This window comes from Muscardinus avellanarius, assembly GCF_963383645.1.
Source record: "Muscardinus avellanarius genome assembly, chromosome: 7".
Taxonomy (NCBI): Eukaryota; Metazoa; Chordata; class Mammalia; order Rodentia; family Gliridae; genus Muscardinus; species Muscardinus avellanarius.
The window spans coordinates 115,280,139-115,304,831 of NC_137793.1; the positions used below are offsets into that span (position 1 = coordinate 115,280,139).

Below are 24,693 nucleotides of genomic sequence, written 5' to 3' on the forward strand. Positions count from 1 at the left end.
CGGGAGGGCGACGGAGAGCCGGCGGGGCGGCGGCGTGCGGCACGACGCACCACCCCGCCGTCGCCTCTGCGTGCTCCGCAGTGTCACCCAGAATTTAAAGGGCAGTTCCCCCATGACAGCCCAGCCCCCCAGGGGGAAAAACAGGAAAGACTGAACACCACAGGAAAAGACTATGAAGTTTGTTAAAAATGCTCCTCGATGGGCCATTATCCTTGAAAGAGCCAAACCAAGAAAGAAAAGAAGTACCATGCCAGTTTTATTCCCGTTGAGTATTTACACCTCGGACAGCAGACCTCACTCACATAAAGTAGAAAACAGACATGAGAAAACATGGCTTGGAGAATGACCAGAGTATGCACCTATAGTACTGTACACTAAAGAAAATGCACACGGCAGCAATGCTTAGGGGCCAGGACACTGCTCACTACAAGTCAGTTAGGGAATCGTAATTTACAGTAAAAATGGGCACGTCCCAAGGCTCAATTTTAATTTCTCTTTTGTCATTTACAGTAGAATAAATATCTTGTTGCTATTGCTACACTTTAGATTTACATTCTAACCTATTAAATGCAGAAGCTAGTGTGAAGCGTATAGAGTAAGTGTAGGTCCCATACGTATGACAGTTTGTTCAAGACTAGTAGGTTTTTGTATCTTTTTTTAACTTAGTAAATGGCTAGTGGGAAGGTTTGTGCTCATGATCAGCTCTTAACTTCAATCTTTACTTCGAAACGTCCCTGAAAACGGTCTTTCTCACTGTACCCAATGTTCTCACCATAGGCCTTACACTCGATGCGGACCTCCGTGTCCATGGTGAGGTTGGTGAACTGCACGGCCAGCAGGGGCTGCAGGTACTTGGGCTGCAGGAGCTTGCCGTAGTAGGGATAGTACTGCAGCGGGAACCCGGCGTAGCCGCCCAGGCCATAGTGTTCTATCATTCCAACTTTCTCCTTATCTTCTTCTCGCTAAAACAGACGGAAATAAGATTTCAATGGCTCGCATCATGGACCGCTTCTCAGACTCGCGAGAGATTCCCAGCCCCACGGAGCGCTTGCAGACTCCAGCTGGAGACGACCTGCCCTGCTCCAAAGGTCCAGCTGAAACCTCTCCGGGAGGCTGAGACACTGAGCGCCGGAGACACCGGCAGAGGCCTGATACCACAGCAAGAACGCACACCCAGCCCACCCACAAGGGCCTAGACAGTGGGTCACAGGCGGAGCCGCTGTGTGCAGAGGGAGAAACTGAGGCAAGCGCAACAAGCATTTCTCAGTCCGCGAAACCCTAGAGTCACTGAGAGATCTTATCTCCAGTGATGTTATCTCCAAAGGCTCATCACTGACCACTTACTTCTTTTTCTTCCTCTTTTTTTTGTGGGGATAGAACCCATGGCATTTTATCTGTGAGCTACACCCCCGGCCCTTTTTTTTTATTTTTTGTCTTTGTAACAGTCTCACTTGGGTGCTGACAGTCTCACTAAGTTGCCGAGGCTGGTCCTGAACCTGTGACCCTCCTGACTGCCTCTTGGTACTGGGGTCACAGGTGTGCGCCACACGCCTGCTTTGCTGCTCAGCTCTTATCCTGCTTCCCTTCTTGGTGCCAGCGTAAGATGGCGCAGTGTGGGGATTCCCATTCAGTCTGCCTTCTTTCTGAGCAGTTCATCAGATATCTGTTTTTAGATCTAGAAGGGGAATGTGCTGATTGTAGCTTAATATTGTAAACATTTTTTTTAAAAGAAGCTCATACTACAAATTTTTATGACATTATTCATAAAAGAAAAAAGAGGCCACACATAATAGCATATCCCAGTACATGAGAGGCTGAGACAGGAGGCTCGCAGGTTCCAGAAGAGCCTCAACAACACAGTGAGACCTGTTTCAACACAAAATATAAAAGTACTGAGGGTGTCGCTCAGAGAGGGAGCGCCCCTGGGTCTGAGCCCTCTACCACCAAAACAAAACACCGTCCCGGGTGTTAACACGCTGTGGCCCAGGGAGGAGCACTAGCACGGGCGAGGCCAACTCTCTCTTCTATCAGCCAAGGTTAATGGATTAAGGCAGATTTCTGAGTTTGTGTCATTGGAGAAGCTGGTATCCGATTTTATTCTTGTTACACCTCTGTCCTTTTAATAGATTGACCCAGTAAACAACTTCCTGAGACTAATACCTGAGAGCAGTGTTCTTATTGCCTATGTTAGAATCCTATCTCCAACTTCACCCGGTCTCATGCCCAGCCCGCTCGCCTCCGCGGCCCTGCGTGCAGGCTTACCTTGCCAGCGCACACAACCGGCAGGACATTCGGGTTGTACTTTATCATTGGGTTAACCTCCAACGACTCGTTCTTGGGAGGCTGAAAATAAAATCCACACTGGTCAGTAAGATGTAAATGCCGTTATTTCTTAAATTTCTGAGGAATGAAACTAGCCCAAACAAACAGACATTGGCCACAGTAAGTCAACCAAAACAGTAAAACTCGTCAGGACAGCAAAACAATGCCCCCGGCCCCCGGGGGAAGGTCTGTTTTTGAGTGTGTATAGGGTTAAGTACCCAAGTTCTGTGGGCACGATGAGTCGGCGGTGACGCAGCCCAGCACAAAGAGAACTTTTTTTGCTTTTCTTTGTTTTGTTTTTTTCTCTACTGGGGATTGAACCCGGGGCATTCCACCTCCAAGCTACAACTCCAGCCCTATTGTTTTTTGTTTTTTTTTTTTTACTCTTTATTTTCAAACAGGATCTCAGTAAGTAGCGGAGGCTGGCTAAGAACCTGCGACCCTCCTGTCTCAGCCTCCTAGGTTCGCCACCACACCCAGCACATGGACCTTCCAACAGCCGCCTACTCTAAGCTTTACTTGGCCCTAAAATAAGGTTCATCGTGTGCTCAGATTCTAGCAAGGTCGTGGGAAAGCTGACTGTACTTCTGATTGTGTACAGGCCCTCCTCCTGAGTCAGGCCGAAGCGGTGCCATCCCTGTCCCTCGAGAGCGCCACCAAGTGCTCCGTGCGTAAATATCCCTGGCGCTCTGAGCTGCATTATGATGCGAATCTACAATGCACTAATAAAAGTGTATTTTTTTTAAAATGTCATCTTCAGCTGGGCGTGGTGGTGCACACTTTTAACACTTGGGAGGCCAAGACAAGAGGATCACAAGTTCAAGGCCAGCCTCAGCAACTTAGACCCTCGGCCAATGAGTGAGACCCTGTTTCAAAATTAAAAATAAAACAAGGTTGGGAGTATGGCACAGAAGTAGAATGCCCCTGGTATCAAAAACAAAAAAAAAAAAAGCAAAGAAAGCCTCTGTTCTTCGAGGTGGCTCTTCTGTCCTGTTTCTCATCTCCAGGGGTGGGAGGGGACCGCTGCCATCTCAGGGCTGGTTCTCCTGTTAGGAAAGTCTCACCTGTAAAACAGCTGAGAGGCACTGGCCTCCGTGAAGGGTGCTGGGAAGGCGAAGGCCCCTTCCAACAGGCAGACTGATGTTCAGAGCCCCCTTCCTACACCCCTGGCTTAAGCCTGTCTCACAGTGTGATGAACACTTATCACCAGAGGGCAGCCGCCTGCTGGCCCCAGTCAGCACAGAGTGTCTTGGCAAGCGGCAACACTCACAGTCTAATTAAAACCAGAGGAAATGGACAGTTCTACACATCAGTAAGGACTTAGGAATGTGGTATTACTCTTTGTTTTGGAATATAAGAAAATGATTATCATCACTATGATATCATGTGATTATCATATCTATGCCTCCTTTGAACCTTTATACCAGCAATGTATTTACCTTTAAAAATGGCAAGAGAAGCTGGGCCTGGTGGCACAGGCCTGTAATCTCAGTACTTGGGAGGCTGAGACAGGAGGATCACAGTTTTGAGAACAGCCACAGCAAGTAGTGAGGCTCTCGTCAACCTAGCGAGACCCTGTTTCAAAATTAATAGGGATGAGGATGTAGCCTGGAGGTAGAATGTCCCTGGGTTCAATCCCTCGTCTGTCTGTCTGTCTGTCTGTCTGTCTGTCTCTCTCTCTCTCTCTTTCTCTCTCTCTCTCTCTCACACACACACACACACACACACACACACACACACACACACACACACAGCAAGAGAAAATGCCGATCAGTCAACAGTTGCCAGGGCACCAGACGCCAGATGAGACGCAGGAGTACTGTGGCCTAGAATCTCAGGGTAGACACAGGAGCTTTGGGAGTTATTCTACTACTGACTGGCTTTCAAATAGGCACTGAACATACTTTAGAACTGCCGTATATCGACTGTCTTTTCATGTCAATTTAGTAACTTTATCCAGGCCGCGGACGGCGCATCTACACGCCCGGGGAGCGGAAGACTTGCCTTCGGCTTGAAGCCCAGAACCCGGTTGAGCTTCACGATGATGCAGGGCTTGCCCTCCTTGTAGCCGTAGCTCTCATCCTCCAGGCCGGAGCAGTTCCCCAGCCACTCGAGCTTGAACCTGCAGACCTTGCGCTCCCCCCGCTCGTGGTTGAACTCCCCACGCTCTTTGGGCTCGCTGGGCACATCTGCAAACACAAACATCATTGTGTTGTTGGACCGGCGACTCTACACACCACTGAAAAAGGAAAGAGACCTCTGCCCGTCATCTTCCCTGTTCTAAGACAATGCTGTTTTTCCTGCAACGCACAGTCGGCATTAAGCACATATTTCTAGCAAGCCATCTTCATCAAGAGTACAATGATACTTGACCAAAGGCAAGAGGTGGCACACGGCCCCGTGCAGACTTCATAGAACCTGGACTTGACCGTCAAGTCCAAACAGTTTTTCTTTCCCTGTAAGTACTGGATTCCTCGGCTCTCTGAGAAGACTAAGAAACTGATCATGCCTCGGGACCAGCATCAGCTCAGCTTCATGTAACAGGGGCATTATATTTAGAAAAAATTTAAAAGGACTGTCCACAGATTTCTGGAACTGGAAGCTGTGAAGTCAGAATTTCCTGCAGCTGTACCTCTAGTCAACACGTTGAACAGTAGAAGAACAAATAAGAACCTTTCCCCCTTTCCAACCACCAAAATTTTTAATTTATTTTTATTCGAGTTTTTGCCTTTTTTTTTTTTTTTTTTGGTGGTACTGGGGTCCCTGAAAACCCTTCTACCTCTGGGCTACACTCCCAAACCTATTTTTTATACATATTTTTTAAATTTGGAAACAGGGTCTCCTAAGCCAGCGAGGCTGGCTTTGAACCTGTGCGATCCTCCTGTCTCCACCTCCCAAGCGTGGGGATTAGAAGCGTGCGCCACCACGCCTGGCGAGTTTTTGCCTTTTAAAGTTATAAATTCGCTGGGCATTTTAATCTTTTGTGTGTGTGGTACTGAGGATTGAACCCAGGGGGTTCTCCTCTGAGCTTCACCCCCAGCCCTCTTTTACTTTATTTTGAAATAGTCTCACTAAGTTGCAGAGGGCCTCACTCAATTGTGGAGGCTGGCCATGAACCTCAAGCCTCTTGTTTTGGCCTCTCAAGTATAGGGTTACAAGTATATACCACCACGCCCAGCTATTTCAGCATTTTAAAACTATACTTGATATAAAATCCAGAGAAAAACTAAGTGAATACAAAATTCAAAGTCAAGATACTGCATCCTGGAGGAAAATCATACAAATATTTAAATAAGTTTTGATGTTTTATTAGTAATATATTATTTATAACCCATGGCATAGTTAATATATTTAGTTCACAAATTAACTATTTCCCCTTAAATGGTAAGTAAATTGCCTCTATTTAAGCCTCCTGCGAAGTGATTTACCCTGTTATCTTCACTTAAATTCTAATGAGAAGAATTCACAGTGAAAACATTTCTTTTAAAATACTAAATCCTGAGCAGGGCGTGGTGGCGCACGCTTGTAATCCCCGCGCTTGGGAGGCAGAGACAGGAGGATCGCGCAGGTTCCAAGCCAGCTGCGTGCGCTGGCTTAGGAGACTCTGTTTCCAAATAAAAATGTAAAAATAGGTCTGGGAGTGTAGCCCGGAGGAAGAAGGGCTTCCAGGAACCCCAGTACCACCAAAAAATAAATAAATAATTAAAATAAAATAAAATACTAAATCCTTCCAGGCGTGGTGGCACACACTTGTAATTCCCAGCATCCGGGAGGCTGAGACCAGAGGATCGCAGTTCACAGACAGCCTCGGCTACTTAGCGAGGCTCTTTGCAACTCGGTGAGACCCTGTTTCAAAAATAAAAAGACTAAAATATAGGATCCTCCTGTCTTAGCTTCTATTTAATAAAAATAGGGCTGGAGGTGTACCTCGGAAGTACAATGCCCTGGGGTTCCATCCAAAGTATCACAAAAAATAAAATAAAAAAATACTAAATCCTTCCAGAATGACTTAAAAATGACAATCTGCCCAGCATTATGACCAAGCCACCACCTTCCATATAAAGCAGTGGAGTTGGTAAGTGCGCAGACTGAATCAGAAGGGTTCCTGTGGGCGTCCTGGGCGGACACAGAGCCCAGGCTGGGGCCCACACGGCAGTAACGGGCGGGTGGGGGCTATACTTGGGTTCTTCGTCCCTGAGGGCGTTGATGCCCCACCTCGAGGCTGCGCCCACCCCAAAGCCATTCTTGATCTTTGCAGGCCCTTCTCCTCTCCACACCCGCCGCCGCCTGCGACCCCCTTCCCTATGGATTCCAAGCAGGCCAAGCCCCGGCCCTCTGCGGCAGTACCAGTGTGCTTACAGCCGGTCACACCCGTCACTTGCGGGAGAGCGAAGGGAGGGCTCGGAAGCACGCTGTTGTGATTCTCAACGCTGTAAATGGCTTTGGGTCTGAACAGTAAAAACTAGGCATAAGACCCCTCAGGAAGGCAGAGAATGCCACCACTGAAGCTACGCCGTCCGTGCATCGCGTCCTCCTGGTTTGGTTTTGTTTAAGCATCTTCTCCATAACCCACAATTCAATCTCTCAATCACTGAAGGACACACAGAAGCAAAAATGAGGATTAGGGAGAAGGGCGCAGCGCGGCCAGGGACACTTACTGCCACAGTCCTCGAAGATCATGTCGTCCTTCTGAGCCACGTCCTTGTACTTCTCCAGGAACCGGACCATGTTCCGCACGTAGGCCTCGTAGCTCTTGGGGTCTTGAGGGCGGAAGGAGATCTCAGTCTTCTGGATCTGAGGAATCTGCGTCAGTCCTACACGGGGCAGGGTCAGAAAGACAGAGGCGGTCACGGGGGAGGCGGGCCTGCTGGCTGAAGGAATGGGCTAGCGTCTTGAGTCCCTTGGGAAATCGCTTCCCTGGCATTCAGATCACGCACCCAAGACGAGTGGCAGCGCCTGTCATGTGCCACCCGGTCTCCTCGCCCCACAATGTGGAGTGACGTTATTCCCGCTTTGTGAATGAAAACGCCACTGCTGCTGACATGTCAAGTCCTTGGCCCAAGCTCTCAGACTAGGACGTGGAACCAGAATCCCATCCCAATGTGAGCTTCTCCTCTGCCTGTGTTTTTCTAGCACCGGCTCGTGCACACACTTCTACAGTGCCCTGCCAGCTAGCACTGTGGACAGGGCTTTCTTTCCCTTCCCTGAAGACGCCCCGGCCTGGAGCACAGGTCCTCCTTCCCACGCCAGGTGGCTGAGCTCAGAATCATTCCAACCCCCCACTCAACTGCTCCAGAGACATCCCTCCAGCTCCTGTCATCCCAGGTGGGTCTCTTAACCTGAACTGGGAGACGTGGGATCTATGTATAACCCAAACATCTGTGCACGGCAGTACCAGCCAGGCTACAGGTCAGAGCGTGTGTGCCTTTGGTCTACGCTCTGGGTCGTTACTTCAACATCCAGAAGCTGCTGCCACCCATGGCAGGACTTCCAAGTGGCTGCTGAACAGTCGCAGCACGGCCTGTTCACGGCGGCGGCTGCAGAGCCCAGCACCTTCCAGCTTAGCCTGCCAGATAAATGCCCGATGTCCAGGGAGATGCCCCTGTCAGATAAACAAGGGGTAATTCTGAGGAGGGACATACCTATAACCCCTAAAATGATCCTTGTTTACCTGAAATTCAAACTGAACCAGGCGTCCAGTACTCCTGTTTGCTGCACCTGGTCACCTGTCTGTCCCCACTCCCAGATCTGCTTTCGGTGTGTCGGGCTCAGGAGGGGCGCATCGCCTCCATCCCGGGTGAAGAGCCACAGCTGGCCTTCAGCCACGGCTCTCTGCTGGTCCAAGAGCACCTGCTTCACTCTGAGGGCTGATTAGACGCGTGGCCACAGGCTCAGCACCAGGCCCGCTGAGTCACGACCTCTGAGGACCTGATTTGAGCCTCCTTAACAAGCAAACAAGCAAGAGGCTATCCTTAAGCACCTCAGTTCAGAACTACGACTCTCTGGATTTAGAATCAGAGCGGCAATAGATATGAAGACAATGCCATGATTAAAGTAAAAGTGTTAACTAAGTGGGTGAGGGGCGCCTGGAATCCCAGTACTTGGGAGACAGGAAGATCATGGATACGAGGCCAGCATCGGCAACTTAGTGAGACCCCATTTCAAAGAGAAAAAATGTCTTCAAAGGGATGGGGTTGTAGCTTGGAGGTAGAATGCTCCTGGGTTTAATCCCCAGTATTAAAAAATTTTAAAAAGGTAATAACTAAAATATGTTAACTGCACCACACACTGTGGGGCGTGAGGACCAGGCTCCGTGGGAGCTGGACTAAACGGCTGTTAACTCCAGGAATGAGAACGGCTTTGAGCTTCACAAGTGGTTAAATAAAGACCTGGGCGCTGAGAGCAAGCGCCTTCAAGGACACGATGCCCTACAGGAATCAAAGAACAGAGTGAACGGGGATGTCAAGTGTCCAGAGACAAAAGATGTGGGCTGGGAGCGGAGCACGGGGAGATTCCCACAGGAGAGACTGGCCCAAGGTGAAGCAGCGATTTGCTCACAAAGGGTCTTCCCTTTAAAACAAACAAAAAGGCTACTGCAAGTAAAATTTTAAAACTGCTGGTGAGCCGTGGAGAACTGTGTCTGTCTTGACAATGTAAATACATCCCGAACAACCTTTCTCGACATGAATTTAGAAAACTGACCCTGTGACCCTATATGGTGCGAAGAAACCAAGCAGGAAGAAGCGCAGACGCTGGCGAAGGTGGCGCACGGCGAGGGGGGCTTTGACCCTCTGCTAAGGCTCCGAGGAGCCCACGGGTGGTAAACAGGGCTCCAGGGGGCAGGGAGGGCCGGGAGGGCCACACCTGCTTGAGTTGTAAATAAGACTTAAGTCAAGGTCACTGCCCGGGCCCCCGGAAGGACGCGAGAGGTGAAAGGCAAATGCCTGTGAATTTGTCAGAGAGACAGCCAGGAGATCCGTGTGCTCCAGGAAAAAGGGAGAGAAGATGGTGGCCAGCTAGGAAGTCAGAGAGGTATGGAAAGGAGACATCAGAAGCCAGGGGGAGGCGGCCAACCACAGCCCACAGACCAGACCACGGAGCAGCTTCAGCCTCCAAGAAGGAGGGTGGAGCCTGGAGCCTGGTGTGTAGGTAAGGAGGCAAGCTGGGGGCCGTGGCTGATGTGCAACCACCAAACTGCAAAGGAGCCCAGCGCAAGAGATAAAGGGCCCCCTACACACTAAGTGTCGCCAAAGTGTGGCAGGGCGCGGGGCCTCTGGCTGGCTCCAGCTGTCACCCTGACCCCAGGTTGCCTCTGCACTCCTTCCCCGTGGCCGGCCTGGGGCCATTTCTTTGATGTGTGTATACTACTGCTCAGATGGTCCTGGAGTTCAAAGGAGAGCAAGGAGGAGGTGGGATAACGTGGGGAGCTCCTCCCTCCCTGTGGCCAAGTCCAAGCCTCCACATCTCCACCATGACAGAGCCCAGGAGATGTGTGGGACGCTGGAATGGCAGGTCCTCGCAGAGTCCCACGGTTCAGCCGGCCCCCTCGGCCAGCCTTCCCCACTGGGAAGCACTTCCGCCCCAGTCAACTGAGCTCCGGAGTGCGCACAGGAGGCCTACATGGGGACACGCCACGCTACCGTATGGTATGGCTGGCCCAGAGGAGCTCTGTGCCATAGCTCTGCGGGAAATAGCACACCCAAGTCCAGGAATCACAAGACTTCTACCTGGAAGCGCTGTCTGCAGCAGGCGTGGCGCAGGTGAAGTCACGCGAGGGAAGCGCACTGAGGGGCCAGAGAATCTCGCCTCTGTCCTGTCCAGAGAAGGACGCAGGCAGGACAGGAGGGCACGCAGACAGCTACGCATGGGGCCTTGGATGCCCGTGACCTGCCACATCCTTCTGCTAAAGGACAGAGAGCGCCGGTAGAGCTGAGGAAGGTGAGCCCAGGCAGCCCACCCGCCCGCGCACCCTCTGGTAGGCAAGCTTCCCCAGGTCCCTGAAGTTGGCCAGTGACACAAGCCTCATTGGCCATCCTTTTGAAGAGAGCCAACTTCAGATCCAAATGTTTCTAGAAAAGAGGACCAACAATCTGGTTTTGGGTCACACAATCTGCTTCTGTCCATACCCGCAAGGAGGGCATGCGTGCGCTAGGGGAGGACCCAGGGCGGGCAAGGGACCAGGCTCTGCTCACAGTCCTGGAAGAGCACCCACGCTACTGCCCGCATCCACCTCCTGCCTTCCCTCCATCGGCCCTGGTGGCCTGCGACTTTCTCCTCCTGAAGTGACCAGAAATCTGTCCCCAGCCTGGCTCCTCTTCTCCAAACCGCGGTAAGTGTCCTCTTCCCAAAAGCAATTAGATCTCAAGAGAGGCGAGGCGAGGAAGGACCTTGAGAGGCTGCCCAAACCCTCTGAAGCCCTTGTTCTACTCTCTACTGGAAAGAAGAGATATAAAGAACTAGGATTGGAGGTGGCAACTCTATTCTTCTCAGCTCTCAGACTCACCAGCCAGAACGCTCCTCCTTGGCAGCGCCTCGCGGCCTGGAGCCCACCATGTTTCTCACACTAAGGCCACATGGGCCTGTCCCCTTGGCTGCACAGAGGACTGGGAACAGGGCGCGCTTTGTTTGCAGTGAACTCAAGAGGCTGAGACAGCAGAGCACCCAGCGCCAGCTCGAGGGTGCAAGCATGGCCCAGGATCGGAGCTGAGCTTTAGAGCCCGGGGCCTTCGGAGCCGGTAAGCTCTACTGCCCTGTAGACTACATGTCAGTTCTTAATAAAGTTGCCTCAAGTGGCCGAGGGAGTAATTAGGGGTGTTTCAACTTCACCTAACACTTGGAGTTTAAAAAACAACTCTTTGGCTATACACACGTGTTTTCTGGAGACACATGTGCCTTTCCACAGCTGCCCAGCTCCTGAGAAGCAAGTCAGGAAGCTGGGCATGGTGGCCACGCCTGTGATCCCATACCTGGGAGGCTGAGACAGGAGAACCGCAGGTTGGAGGGCAGCCTCAGCAAGTAGCGAGACCCTCGGCCACCTCACGAGACCGTTTCAAAAATAATAGTGGTGCTGGGGGTGTAGCTCAGAGGTAGAATGCCCCTAGGTTTGCTCTCCAGTACTATAATAATAATAATAATAATAATAATAATAATAATTAATAATAATAATAAAGAAACGTGGAAAGCATTCCTCGCCTCTAGCCTGGGTAAGTTTTCACAGTAGGAGGGGCGTGGGAAAGAGAAGGAAATGAAGGTGGCAGGCCTGCAACCCCAGCTACGGGGAGTCAGGGCAGGAGGAAGGCAAGCTGGAGAAGCGGGGTAACTGAGCAAGACCCAGGCCAAATAAAAACTATTACAAAGGGAGGACGATGTCCCTCTGGGATCAACCCAGTAGTGAAAGAAAGGGGCTTCTCGCTCAAGAGTATTGTTTCCAGCTGAGTTCACGGTGTAGCAAGTGTTTTGCAGGGCCCCGGCTAGATGGCAGCCATTTTAACCTTGCAGCAGCTGCTCAAGAGAGTCCAAAGCACAGCTGCTCGCGACTGCCGCTTAATCCGTCCGATGAATCACTAGCCAAATGCTCTAGGTGGGTATCACTTTCCATAGACACCTCCAGGAGGGGACCCTGTGACTCCGAAGGGCACAGGAAGCAAGGGATGCTGTGAAACGTGGCCACGCACATGGCACACCGGACCACGTGAATCCTGCGCGTCCACGGTGAGGAGTGACTGCCGGCTCCAGAGAAGACCGGGAAGGATGACTTTTCACACACATGCACATATATTACACACACACACACACACACACACACCCCTATAGATGCCAACCTGAGGATCTGTGATATTTCTAGATTTTGTTTCTCATCTTATTTTACCGTCCATCTGTGGGTTGGTATCAACTTACCTAACAGGACAAAGGGCGGGCGCACGAGAAAGGCAGCTGCGTGCTTCCGGGAAACTGGCTGGCTGTGCGCCCCCGTTGGCAGTGACTCAGGGCTGAGCAGGTCAGGACGGGGCTGCCTTCGGGCAAAGTCAGGGCTCCACCTCCCGCGGACTCCCAGGTGGCTCCCTTGGGAAAGGCTTCCTTGGGAAAGCCTTGGGGGGCCTGCCTGCTCACCTGTTCTCTGCAGTCTACTCAGATGGTTAACGACCCTCAGTCTAAGCTCGATGCCACGTACCCTGGGTGACGGCCCTTCATCATGCAGGGACCCTGCTGCCAGCAGTTGTTCTACAGCTGGCTACTGACTCTCAGGCACACAGAGAAAGCATGAGTTGAGATGATCTTAAAAAGAACATACACTTGCACAGGGACACTCATTATCATAATGTTTGACCTTGCGTATCTGTGATCGACCCCCAAACAAGAAAGGTCCCACTTTCATAAAGGGAAAACAGCAGACAGATCCTAGTACTTTATACTGATTGTTTTGTTCAAGGTCAGAGAACAATACGGTATACATGACTTGTCTAAATACAAAGCATAGCATTTACTAAGTATATAACATGCTGAAATAAGATCCTGTGTTGTCCACATGCTATCTGATGAGGCCTATTCATGTGTGCAGGAGGGAAAAGCCATCCCTCCCCGGTGAGGAGCGGGCAACCCGGCCCCCACCCCCCTTCACCTCCCAGCGTCTCTCATCTGGTTTGTGGCTTGTGGCGGGGAGCCCAGGCCGCCAGACACACAACAAAGACCCGGCCCTAAGCCGTCAGGTTCTGAGGGTATCGGTTAGGCACCGCCCCTCCCTCCACGCTGCCCTGGGGAGCTCGGCCAAACATCCCTCTTGGGAACGTCACAGATCCAGCGTTTTCAGCATGACCTCAGACCCAAGAGCTTGTCGCCCGCCCCTCTCAGAGCTCTCTGCCCTGCTTACTCATCTTCAAAGGGGCATTCAGGGGGACACTCATTCTTCTGTGGCTCAAGGTCATTTCAAGTTGATATCATTAGGTTGCCTACACGTGTGAGAGCCAGCCTATGCGTTGCAGCCCCGTCTTTAGCAAGAAGGAAGCTCTATGGGGTGGTGAGGGGTAGAAGCCGGCGTCCCCTGCCCTAAGGCCTTCACTGAACATTTTGGCCACCAGGGCCATGGGCAACTCACCCACGTTTCAAACTCTGGGGGCAGACTAGCAGGCTCCAGGCAGGTAGGAAGGACAGCTCGAGGCAGCTACCTGCGTGTGTGCCAACTGAAGACCAGGAATCAACAGACTCTAATTGTAAAGAGCAAAAAACGGCTGACTGGCCCTCTGAAATGACAATTCCTTCAAGGTGTAAGGAGACCAAATGTCTCTCATTTCCCCTTGGACATCTGAGTGAGAATAACAGTGTTAGCTTGGGGGAAAAATGGTTTTTCTGAGATTGATGTGATGGGTTCCTTAGGAATTTCGCTTCGGCGTGCTGGGATCTGCACTGCATTGGCTTGTACCCTACTGGGTATGTGGATATTCTCCCTTCATGAACAAGAAACTGACTGAGCCTGCTGATGGAACAAGTGCTGGACGCTGGTCTCCATCCACACCACCCTCTGCCCTGACGCAGATTACCACTGTGCCACGAACATGGCCCTTTTGGGTGTGTGGTTCTGGGGATTGAACCCAGGGGCATTCTGCCTCTGAGCTACACCACAGCCTTATTTTTATAATTAATTATTATTCTGAGACAGGGTCTCACTAAATTGCTGAGGGCCTCACTAAAATTGCTGGGGTTGGCTGCAAATCTGCGATCCTCCTCTCAGCCTCCTACGTACTGGGCTTACAAACGTGCACCACCATGCCCAGTAAATATGACTATTTTAAAGTGAGGCCTGTCCTTTAATGGCCCCTGAGCCATTTTTAGGAGCAAAACAAAGGCTGCCCTCAACCTAACAGGAAGCCCTTCAAGAGCATCCGCTTGTACCTGCCGACCGGGATCAGGCCACCTGGGACTCTCCCTGGACCTGGGACTGGCACAGAGGCCATGGGCGTGAGAGGGGCAGAGCGGATGGGATGAAGAGGCCTCTGTTACTGCACAGGACAGGCAGCAGCTAGGCCGGCCAAGGCCGGCACGGGGCCTGGTGGGCAGTCAAGGATGTGCGGGAACCTGCTCGGCCCTCGGGGGGCACACAGCGGCCTTCTGCCCACTGCCACCCCCCACCCCGAGGGAGCTGCTTGCCACCATGCTGGGACACTCCCGCAGTCTGCCCTGGACTCCGAGCGGCCGTGTTAGGATGCAAGTGCAGTCAATGTCTTTTCGACTCCCTCAGTAACCTGTTTAAATGTTTCTGAAAGCTAGGCACACATCTGTAACTCCCAGATTCAGGAGGCCGAGACAGGAGGATCACAGGATGGAGGCCAGCCTCAGCAAAAGACTAAAACAGGGCTGGGGGTGCAGCTCGGAGCCACCATTTTCCCTTAAACTTCCTTTCCGTCACGTAGTTTGGTCTTCTCTCTGTGACTTCCACATGGGTCTATCAGCTCCTCCGGCCTCGCAGACCCAGGACACTGCCCAACCAGGAGGCCTTCCCCTGGGGACCAGGGGCCGGTGTGGACTCATGCCTCAGGTTCAGTAGATGCCGGCGCCACTATGCCCCTGTAATCCTTAAACGATGCCACCTTTCACACTCACGAGGCTCACCTGACTTCCAGCTTCCCCTCTTTGACTCCCCAAAATGGCAGCTTACAGATGTGAGGCTGAAGTCAAAGCCTGTAGGGACATTCTTGCAAGCATCTGTTCAGTCTGCCTACTTAAGGATTCATTGTTGCCTCTGCAAAATACGATCTGAAAGATGCCAGGACAGCCAGAGCCCCTCAGCGCATGCAGCCCCCAGGGACCATCCGAGGGTGCCACTTCATGGCGGCCAGCGCTGGGAGACCTGGCCGAAGGGGGCCATGACTTTCAAATGAACGTCATGTCCCTCAGGAGGGGCACAGAAAGTCCCCGTGAGGAAGGGAGTAGGGCTGGTCTCTCCTGATACAGTGATGGATATCACCAAGGAGAGACAGAAACTACAAGACCAGGAGAGGAGACGAGAGGGAAGGGCAGACCAGGACTTGTCCTGTGGCTCAGACCGACGGGCAGCACGCATACCTCCCTGATGAGCCACCAGCATGGCTTTGGAGAAGAGAGGGACGGTCGGGTCAGTCCCAGTGCCGCGGGCACTAAATATAGGTACCCAGAGCGCGTCCTCGGGAGGCAGAGGGGACGCGGGAAAACCAGCACCTCAGACAGGGAGGCAGGACGTCCGCAGATCCTCACAAGGTCAGGCACTTCAGCTATTTTGAAATTTCCCTTTCAGCAAAGAGCATAGAATTGTTTTTTAATCAAAGTCTAACTCTCCAAAGCTTAGTCAAGGGACTTTTTTTTTTTTTAATCTTGGAAATAACAGTCCTCTCTGGCTTCGAGCAGAATTAATATAAAATAGCATCAGGATTGAAGATAGGCTTGAGTGGCACACAAATGTAAGTGAACTACACATTTAAGTTGCTGCTACTGCTGCCACCGCTGCCGTGAAAACTCTACCGGAGGAAATGAAAAGACAGGCCGTGCTTCATTAGCACAGAAGCCCAGGCAGACACGTTTCTGTGCGCCAACATCCTGCCTTCGAGCTTCCACAAGACCCACCTTTGTGGGGTTCAGCAGCTGGAAGCTGTGGATTAGGAAGGAGGTTGAAGTCACTCTACACACGGTTCTCTCTCCGTTTCCCCTAAATTTGCCTGGAAATACCTGGGGCTTTCCGACAGTGGGGGACTGTGTGACTTAGGCCTAAGACAAGGCTTGCCACCCCGCATTCAGAAGATTTCTTCGCCCCCACATCCCCGGAGCTGGCAGGACAAGTGTGCCGCGCGGGAGGGCCCCTCGAGAGTGTCACCCACTAAACCGCCACCCAGGGACAGCAGAGGAGGGGCAGGTCATCGCTACCCCTCCCCGGCAGCCACCTCAAGGTCACTGATAATGTAAGAACTCAGAGGCTGCCCACGCTGCTCCTCTCTCCAGACGATGACCTGTGGTTTCTGCTGGTTGGTTGGGGATTTTTATGTTTTCTTTTTTTTTTTTTTTTGTACTGGGGATTAATCCCAGAAGAGTTCAACCTCTGAGCTACAACCCCAGTCTGACTTTACATTTCACATTGAAACAGGGACAAGTCCTTGATAAATTGCTGAGGGTCTCAACTAAGTTGCTAAGGCTGGCCTCGAACCTACGACCCTCCTGTCTTAGCCTCCCAAGTACTGGGACGGCAGGCGTGTGCCACCGCACCTGGTCTGAACAGATCCTTGTGGAAGAGCGCGTGGTAAATTCACGCTGTCTCTTGCTCTGCTGCCCTGTCCCGTCAGCCCAGGTGTGGTGACGGTGGCCTACCACGGTGTGTGGTGACTGGTGCAGGGACAGGGCTCACGCAAGGTTGACGGCGCCCCAATCGCACCGGGCACTCCAGTGACCGGCTCCTATTTCCTATGATAATCTTTTTGTCCAATTAAGCTTTTTAGAGCTAACAGGGACAGTGCACTATACTGCAAAGGGGGTTCACACAGCCAACAAACGGGACTCACTAAACAAACTGGCACAAATGCTAAGGGCAGAGAGAGTGATTTTGTTCAAGGTCACACTGCTAGTCAGCAGCAGGTGGAAGGGACCCCTGAGGTCACCGCTCCCATCCCCGTGAGGAGCTCGCTCCACTTCAGGGCTTCTAGCTGTACCAAGAACAAGTGAACCTTTCAAAACAGAAGCCCCAGTCTATTTCTAAAGGTCTTATCCGAGTCATCGTCCCTTCAGAAAGTGAAAGCAGACACACGTGTTAGCGCTGAGGGGCCCTGAAATAAGCGATCCCACTAACCCAGGTGAGGGAAGGAGCCGAGGCCCGCAGGAGAGCTCCCGTGGCAGAGCGGGTGGAGGGGCGGGTCCGGCCTGGCCCTGGCCCCTCACTGCAGAGCTGTGTGAGTCAGAGCCCGCCGCCCCGCCGCCCCTGCAGCGTGGGGGAGGCCCAGCGGCAGCAGAGAGAAGTTCCTATTTTTCCATCTCGTGCTTGGCTTAAAACAACATGACAGGACAATTTTCAAAGGGCTGTTTTCTGGGGTTGTTGTTTTGACTTCCTCCAAATGACAAAGTGACACCCACTTTACCCGTGGAGAAACCAAAGCTACTGGCGCGGCTCTTACCTGGCGGGGCCACCCGGTCCTGGTACGTGGGCTTCAGCTCGCTGATGGTCAGCAGCATCACCTGGATGGTTCCGATGAAGATGCCGGCCAGGCAGCCATAAAAGATGACGTAGAACAGGAGGATCTTAACTGCAAGGAGAACAGAGACACGGGGACTGTGGCGCGGCGTGGGGCTCGGGATCGGTGCAGCCTCCCGGGGAGGAGGCGCTGCCCCCCACTCCCCTCCCGCCTGCCTCTCCACAAGGTCCTCTCCAACATGGGGACCCCTCTCCACAAGGTCCTCTCCAACACGGGGACCCCTGTTTGGAGGGTGGAGCTAGAGGAGCTGCAACTATGATTCTGATAGGAAATAATTTTATTCCTCCCCCCAAAAATTGTGAAGATCACCAAAAAAAAAAAAAAAAAAAAATCTTAGCACTATGTGTGCAAGCTTATGCAATACATCTAAAATGTGTTCTTCCCAGCCTGGCGCGGTGGGCACGCTTGTAACCCCCGTGCTTGGGAGGCTGAGGCAGGAGGATCGCGCAGGTTCGAAGCCAGCCTCAGCTACTTAGTAAGGCTCTCAGCAACTTAGTGAGACCCTGTTTCCAAATAAAAAATATAAAATGGGTCTGGGAATGTAGCCCGGAGGTAGAAAGCCTCTGGGTTCCACCTCCAGTACCACCAAAAAAAAAAAATAATAATAATAATAAAGTAAAATGTGTTCTTCCTTAGGGGCATACTGTCTTTCTTTGCTGATCCTGGGACATTAAATGCCACCACCCAGGGCCTGCTGCTGCAAATGCTCAAATGTGCACGTCTGTCTGCGGTGACAGCGGGCAGAGCAATCCATGCCAGGAAACCCAGTGCGGGCTCGCTCTAGCTCTCAGCCCCTGCCGTCCTCCTGGTGTGAGGCACGGGGGAAACAGAGAATCCTATAGTGAAAATGCCCGGCACGCTTTTATTGCACCTTCTGCCCGGCACCACAGCCCCGGCTCGAGGGGCTGCAGTTTTCTTTGCTCCTTGTTAACAGGATAAGCGAGGGGAGCCTGAAATAGCTGCAAAAGAAGAAAAAGGAAAAAGAAAAAAAATACCATCATGAAACCCATAGACTGGGATGGGCTCTGGGTTACTGGTTTAGGGGGATTAGCCGCGTAGTAACAGGCTGTACTGGGCATTGCCTGCCAACCCCGTGCCAGCCCAACACCCCTGCCAATGCAAGGGTCAGGGACAGGACTGCACAGAGGAGCCTCGAGTTACTTCTAAAAAGGTTTGGATCTCATACATCAAACGCCGGGGTCCTCGGGAAAAAGCCACAGAGCAAGCATATTGCCAAAATGACCTGTACATTTCTTAGGGGGTAATAAACTGTGGGAATTGGCCACGGCCCCACTCCTCACACCTCAGCCTGACGTTCCTATCAGGGTACAAAGTGCAGGGCGACCGTGCTAGGGAGCTGTGGAAACAGGCAAAACACATCCAAGGCGCCGCGAGATGCCTCGCGAGAATCCTCTTCCTCCTCTAGCACGAGAAAAGAACAAGGAGAAAGGCCGAGAGACACAGCAGAGAGGAGGAAGAATGGCAAGGGGTTGCATAATCCGGCGCACTGCGCCAGCCCAAGCCAAGGCTCCCTCTGGCAGGGCGAGGGTTAAGCGCTGCAGTAGGTATCCAAGCAGTAGTAGGCAAATGACAGACCGTGACGTCAAGGGAGCTGGAAAATTTTTCCAGCGACTGCCCCTCGAGTTGCAGGAGGGCTCCCGGAGCCCGGCTCCAGCTTCTTCCCCTCCGCGGCATCCCGGTGTTCTTAGCTGAATCACATCTGTCTCTCCTAACTGGAATGTTTCTCTCCCCATCCCCCTGGGCTCTAGATACCTAGTTCTACTGATTAAAGGAAGCACAGGATTGGGGCTCCAATGTAAAGCCTGAATCGAGCGATGGGAAGAGAAGTCACTGCAGTTAAATTCCTTCGGCCCCGCCGGGTGGACCTCCCCAGGGAGGTGGGATTGTCTCCTTTGGCTCCGAGATGTTACTTGGCCACATCTCCCCGGCCCCTGCAGGGAGATCACCTGGCCAGAGGGAAGCGTGGGGTCTGGCAGGGCCTCTGCAGTGGCCTCGCCTCAAAGGAAGTCACCAAGAGCTGCTCCCAAAAATGAAAAAAATTTTAAAAAGCCACCAGGCTGAACAAGTCCCATCCTCCAGCAGTTTGGGGGCCAGGGTAAGCTTTAGAGGCATTGGTTTTTCCCCTTCAAACAAATCCTTTTTTTTAAAGAACAAATAATAATAGAGGTTTTCATTTTGGGGGGAAAAAAGAGTGTACCTTGCAAAAGGTCATAAGCAGATGGAGAAATGGCATGTGGGACCCTACCTTAGGAAAAAGGGAGGGAGCACTGGGTGCTCTGCATGCTGTGATTTCTCCAGTAGGTGACAGGCTCGAGTCTCCTGCGTCCATCTTGGAGAAATCTACCTATACGCAAACCAGAGCCAAGGGCATCCTGCCCTGGTCCCAAGGGCATCCGTGTTGGGCCCAGGGCTGGAAAGGGGGCCTTTTCTCTGTACAAAACTGCAACCACTGTCACTTTTTCTATCTAAAAGAGGCTCCATCATTTCTCACATTGCCAGCGAGGCACAGACATATATTTGCAAAACAAGAACTGGATTTGTAAGCCCAGCACCTGCGCCTTGGAAAGGGAAGGAGAGAAGCCAGGCACAGCAGCCTTGGTGTCTGCATTCGTGTATCAGCGTGCCAGCACCTTGCTGGACATGACCATCAAGACATAAATACCAGCACTCTGTCTCACGGAGGTGCTGCCCCATTAAATGTCGGCTGGAAGATGGAGCTCAGACTGCCTTCTCCCCTCAAGCAAATACTGTTCTAAAAAGCATGGAATCAGAATGTGGAAAGAAATGTATTTATGAAGGAGAAAAACACGGGGCGGAGGCCGAGTGTCACCCTGGGCCCAGAGTCAGCGCAGCCCCAGGACCACCAGGGAAAGGGACCCTGGCCGACCTGAGAGAAGGGCGTCCACGGCAGGGCCCCTCCCAGACCACTCAAGTTACAGAGTTGCTAGGAGATGGCCAGGCCTGGAGCGGCTCACCCTACACACACCTCACGCTGGAGCTTCTCCCTTCCATCTTAGGAAAGCACAGGCAAAGACCTGGTGCCGGAGACACCGTGTGGATAATCTGGTTAATGGCGCTGACAATCAGTCTCCCCCCATTAAGATACAGTATAATGAAATCGGAAGCCAGTGCTTTGATGCACTACCTTTTCCATGGCTCGGGAAGACCTCTGCTTCCCAGGAACACCTTGGAATGGGGCTTCACCTTGACTAACCTTGATGAATGATGCAGTTTTAACCCTTTCCTTCTCAGTCAAGACAGACTCACTGCAGGCTGCATTTTTTTCCTGTACGAAAAGCATACACTCCAGCTCCTTCCATTTCAAAATGTCAGCCAAGTACCATTTCCCTGACTCATTCTCCCGCAGATCTCACAGATCCTCCAGAGCAGGAACACCGCATGGGGCCCTTTTCCAGGGTTCTCTTAGAGCCCTGAGTGACTGCAGTGGTGGGCGAGAGGTGGTGGCGGTGGTGATGATAATCCTGACACTGGAGGAGGGGGCCCACCATGATGTGCGGGGGGAGTTCCCTGTCTCCCTCCCTTTTTCCCTCCCTCCATCTGCAGTCACGACTCGCAGATTTGCCTACAACTCTGCCCTTCAAAATGACCTTTTTAGAAAAAATTCACCCTTCCGGGCACGGAGGGAGAAAAAGAAAAGAAAAACAAGTCAGGTATCTGATTTTCAAAAGGGAAGGGGGTCCTTTCAACAAGCAACAGGCTGAACAAAATCTTGCAGAATGAGCTGCTTCTGCATTTGTGCCAAGCATGTCTTAGACTAACCCCTGGTGTAGTCAAGCCCAGGCTCCAGTTCTGCATCTGTCTGTGTAGACCACGTTTCCAGCAGAGGCATAGGGGCTCCTGACTGGCGCTCACCTGGCTGTTAGGATGGGGGGGGGGGGGTCGCGGAGGGGGGAACCCTGCCGAGGCCATGAAATACTGCAGCAGCGCTCTCGGAAACCCTCCCCCTCCAGAAGAGAGATGCTAGGCACACAGCTTCACTGCATTCGATCCCAGGACCCCCATGAGCTTCTCCCGCAGCCCAAGTCATCTTTTTAAGGACCTGGGATACGGTCATAGGGAGAGACATATCTAATCTCCCGGAGCCTGCACCTTCCCGGGAGAGGAGGGCTCTCGAACGATCCCACCAGAAAAGACCGCAGATTTCCAAGACAAGATCGCACGGTAAACAGAACCTCCGGCTGGTGTGGGCTCCGCGTTCCTCGCAGGATGATCAGCCCTGGCCCCGCGACCCTCGTCGCGCCGACCACCGATCGCCCGCCACCCGCCGGCACGGTGGGCGCGGGGCGGTCCGCGGAGCCTGCCGTGGACTGCGCGCCCAGGAGAGCCGAGGCTCGGGGCGGGGGCTGCAGACCCCGTACTTACACCAGCTGCCTCCGGTCCTGCCCAGAAACTCCTTCTTCTCCGAGTTCCAGATGAATTTCTTCCAGCTGCCCTCCTCCTTGGCTTTGCCGCGGGCCATGGCGGCGGGTCAGGCGGCGGCGGCCGGGGATGGGAGGCTGCGGCGTGCGCCTGGCGTCCTCTCCGCGGTCCGGCCGCTGCGGCTCCCGAGTGCGCGGGGCGGGGGCGGGCGGGGGCGGGCGGCGCGGGCGGCTCGGAGCCCGCACCTATGGGGGCGCTCGGCCGCGCGCTGCGGTCGCCGGGGGGGCTCCGGGACCCGCAGCTGCCGCTCCCTCCGCTAGGGACGCGCGCCGGACCCGCCTGGGTGACCTCTGCGGGGACAGCCGGGAGGGGAGTCAGCGGGAGGGCGAGGGGCCACGCGCGCGCCGGCCACGAGCCCAGGACTGGCCCGGGCGCACGCCCTCCCGGAATATATACCGCGCCCCCGGGCGGGCCCCGCCCACCGGCGCCCAGCGGCCAACCGCGGCGCGGGGGCGGGGCCTGCGGCCTTAGAGGGCGGGCGCCGGGCTGGCACAAAGGAGCGAGAGGGGCCGGTGGGGAGCGGGCCGAGGACGCTCCGGCGTGGGGCGGGCTCCGCGCCCCTCCCCGCTCCGCCCGCCCCCGCCGCCCCTGGGTGGTGGGCGGCCAGCGCCAGGTGGGCTCGCCCCGGCCCCTCCCCCGCCCGCGCGCCGCGGCCTCCCTGGCCGCGGGTCCCCTCTCCGGGTCGGGCGGGTGGGGAAGGTCACTCCGGGACGCCTCCGACGGCGCCCGGCCGAGCCCGCCGCTAGCCGCTGCACCTGCCGCCCCCTCGCACGCCCCGCCGCGGCCGCAGTTCCGGCCAGCCTCGTCCTCCGGGGCCAGCCCCGCGTGCTCCAGGTGGGCGGCCCCGCACCTCCTGGAGCGCTGGCCAAAGCCACCCGGGGCGGCAGCCCGAGTGCATCGCCCTATCGAAACCGGTTGTGGTTCAGGTCAGTCTAGACCCCGGGGGAACATGGCTGCTTGTGACCCAGCCACCCGGGAGCTCTCCTGCCAGGTCGGTGGCTGGGTTCTCCTTAGCATGCTCTCGTGCCCCCGGGGGCGCTGCACACTTCTCTAGGCCATACAAGTCCTGGAGCCCAAGTCCGTTCGGGAAGACCCAGGTCATCCGCAAGGCCTTACAGAACTGCCCGGGCGTGGAGTGCCCGTTCCGTCCTTCATCTGCTGTTGTGGAAAACCAAACTCTGCCTTCCCCTCCACCGAGCCCCGGAGCCACTAGTGACACAGCAGAAACGCGCGGACGGTTCTGCATGCAGTCACTGCGGAGAGGCCCATTCTGGAGAGGGGAACCCCCAGCCCGGTATCAAGGATCCAGCCAATAAGGAGATGCTCACCCAGGCCACCCTGCTGTCCCCAAGGTCAACCTTGCAGGCCTAAGGACGGCCTTGACCTGAAAGAGAACCAGCCCTCCCTAGTTAATCCTCCTCCGGACCCACCCGAAGACTTGGGCAAACCTTAAAAAATGCAGAAATGTAGGGGAGAAGCAGCCACCTGCTTATCTGGCCCAGAGGGGGCTGCACCAGGCAGGGCTCCTCCATCAAGGGCAACTGTGGGAACGCTTGAGAGAGGGAAGCCACCCTGCCTCGCCCTGCCGTGTTTGTGTTGGCAGAGCCCCAAGCTGGTGGCTGGTGGTAGGAGAATACAGGAAGAGGCTGCACCTGCAGCTGTAGGGCCCCGGCCCCTCCGGGCTGCTGTTACCTCATGGAGGACTTCCTGGCCAGGCAGGGCGCTGGGAAGGGCCTTTGTTGAGTACCCACTACAGTAAGAGGAAAGAAATCCCGTGGGCAGAATCGGCCAAAAGAGGGGTGAGTGGGGAGAAGGGATGAAGGGAACCTGAAGTCCCCCAACCCAGGCCTGTGGCAAAGCCAGGTATGTGCAGAGAAGTTCACAGGGACAGGTTTTTAACTAGAACCTCTCCTCCCTTTATTTTCTTAAAAAAGAATCGCCCTACCTTAGCTCTCCAGGGCCCTGGCAGACTCCAAGTAGACTGATCCTGCCTTTGGCAAAGCCAGGCCTCCTCGCCTGTCCTTGACCTACTGTCTTCCTCTGGCAGACACCTCCCTCTCACATTTCAGCTCCCAGGTCTCCCCACCTCCTCCTGCATTCCGGCTCCCCAGGTTTGGACGGAGTCCTGAGGGTCCCGCCTGCAGACCAGAGCATCTCTGTTCTCAGCCAGCTTCCCCCGGCTTCCGAAGCCTCCATGTTGGTACGACTGCTAGAGGGCCAGCGCGAGCTCGGGCCTGTGGGAACCAGGCCTCTCCAGGTGCCCCCCAGGGGGACTCCACCTGCCCGGCCACGAAATCTTGAATCGTCTCACCCATCTACCGCTGGCTCACCGCGGCCGTGCTGACCCGCATCCTGGCCCCAGCCTCGCAGTGTGCTGGCTTCATGACCTTGGGCAAGTCCCTTCTCAGCAGGGCTGTTCCCTGGGGGTAAATGGGAGCGGTACGTGGTAGCCAGGATTAACTGGGAGGTGTGGGAAAGTGTTAAGCTCAGTGCCTGGCCCATAACTGGAGCATTTAAGCTGGCTGCTTTTCCAATTCCCTTTCCACCTGACCTTGTCTAACCTTGGGGCCCTTGCTGTGACTTTTACCGACCTTGTCACTCTGCTCCCTGCCCCCCTGCCAGGGCTCTGAGCTCCCATCAGGCCGGAGAAAGTCACCCCTGGATCCCCACGTTCTCACCTTCCCCTGGCTTCCCAGCCGGCTTCCTGCCC

At 54.0% G+C, this 24,693-nt stretch overlaps 1 protein-coding gene across 1 annotated transcript; it reads right to left on the minus strand.

Moving 5' to 3' along the window:
* Nucleotides 1-698: 698 nt before the first annotated feature.
* Nucleotides 699-22,023, minus strand: ATP1B1 (ATPase Na+/K+ transporting subunit beta 1; the record flags this gene model as incomplete). The annotated part of the gene is made up of 6 exons (XM_080699182.1): nt 699-962; nt 2,263-2,343; nt 4,327-4,511; nt 6,981-7,136; nt 17,445-17,573; nt 21,927-22,023. The coding sequence occupies 6 exons, from the start codon at nt 22,021-22,023 to the stop codon at nt 699-701; spliced, it is 912 nt and encodes a 303-aa protein (XP_080555308.1).
* Nucleotides 22,024-24,693: the final 2,670 nt, after the last annotated feature.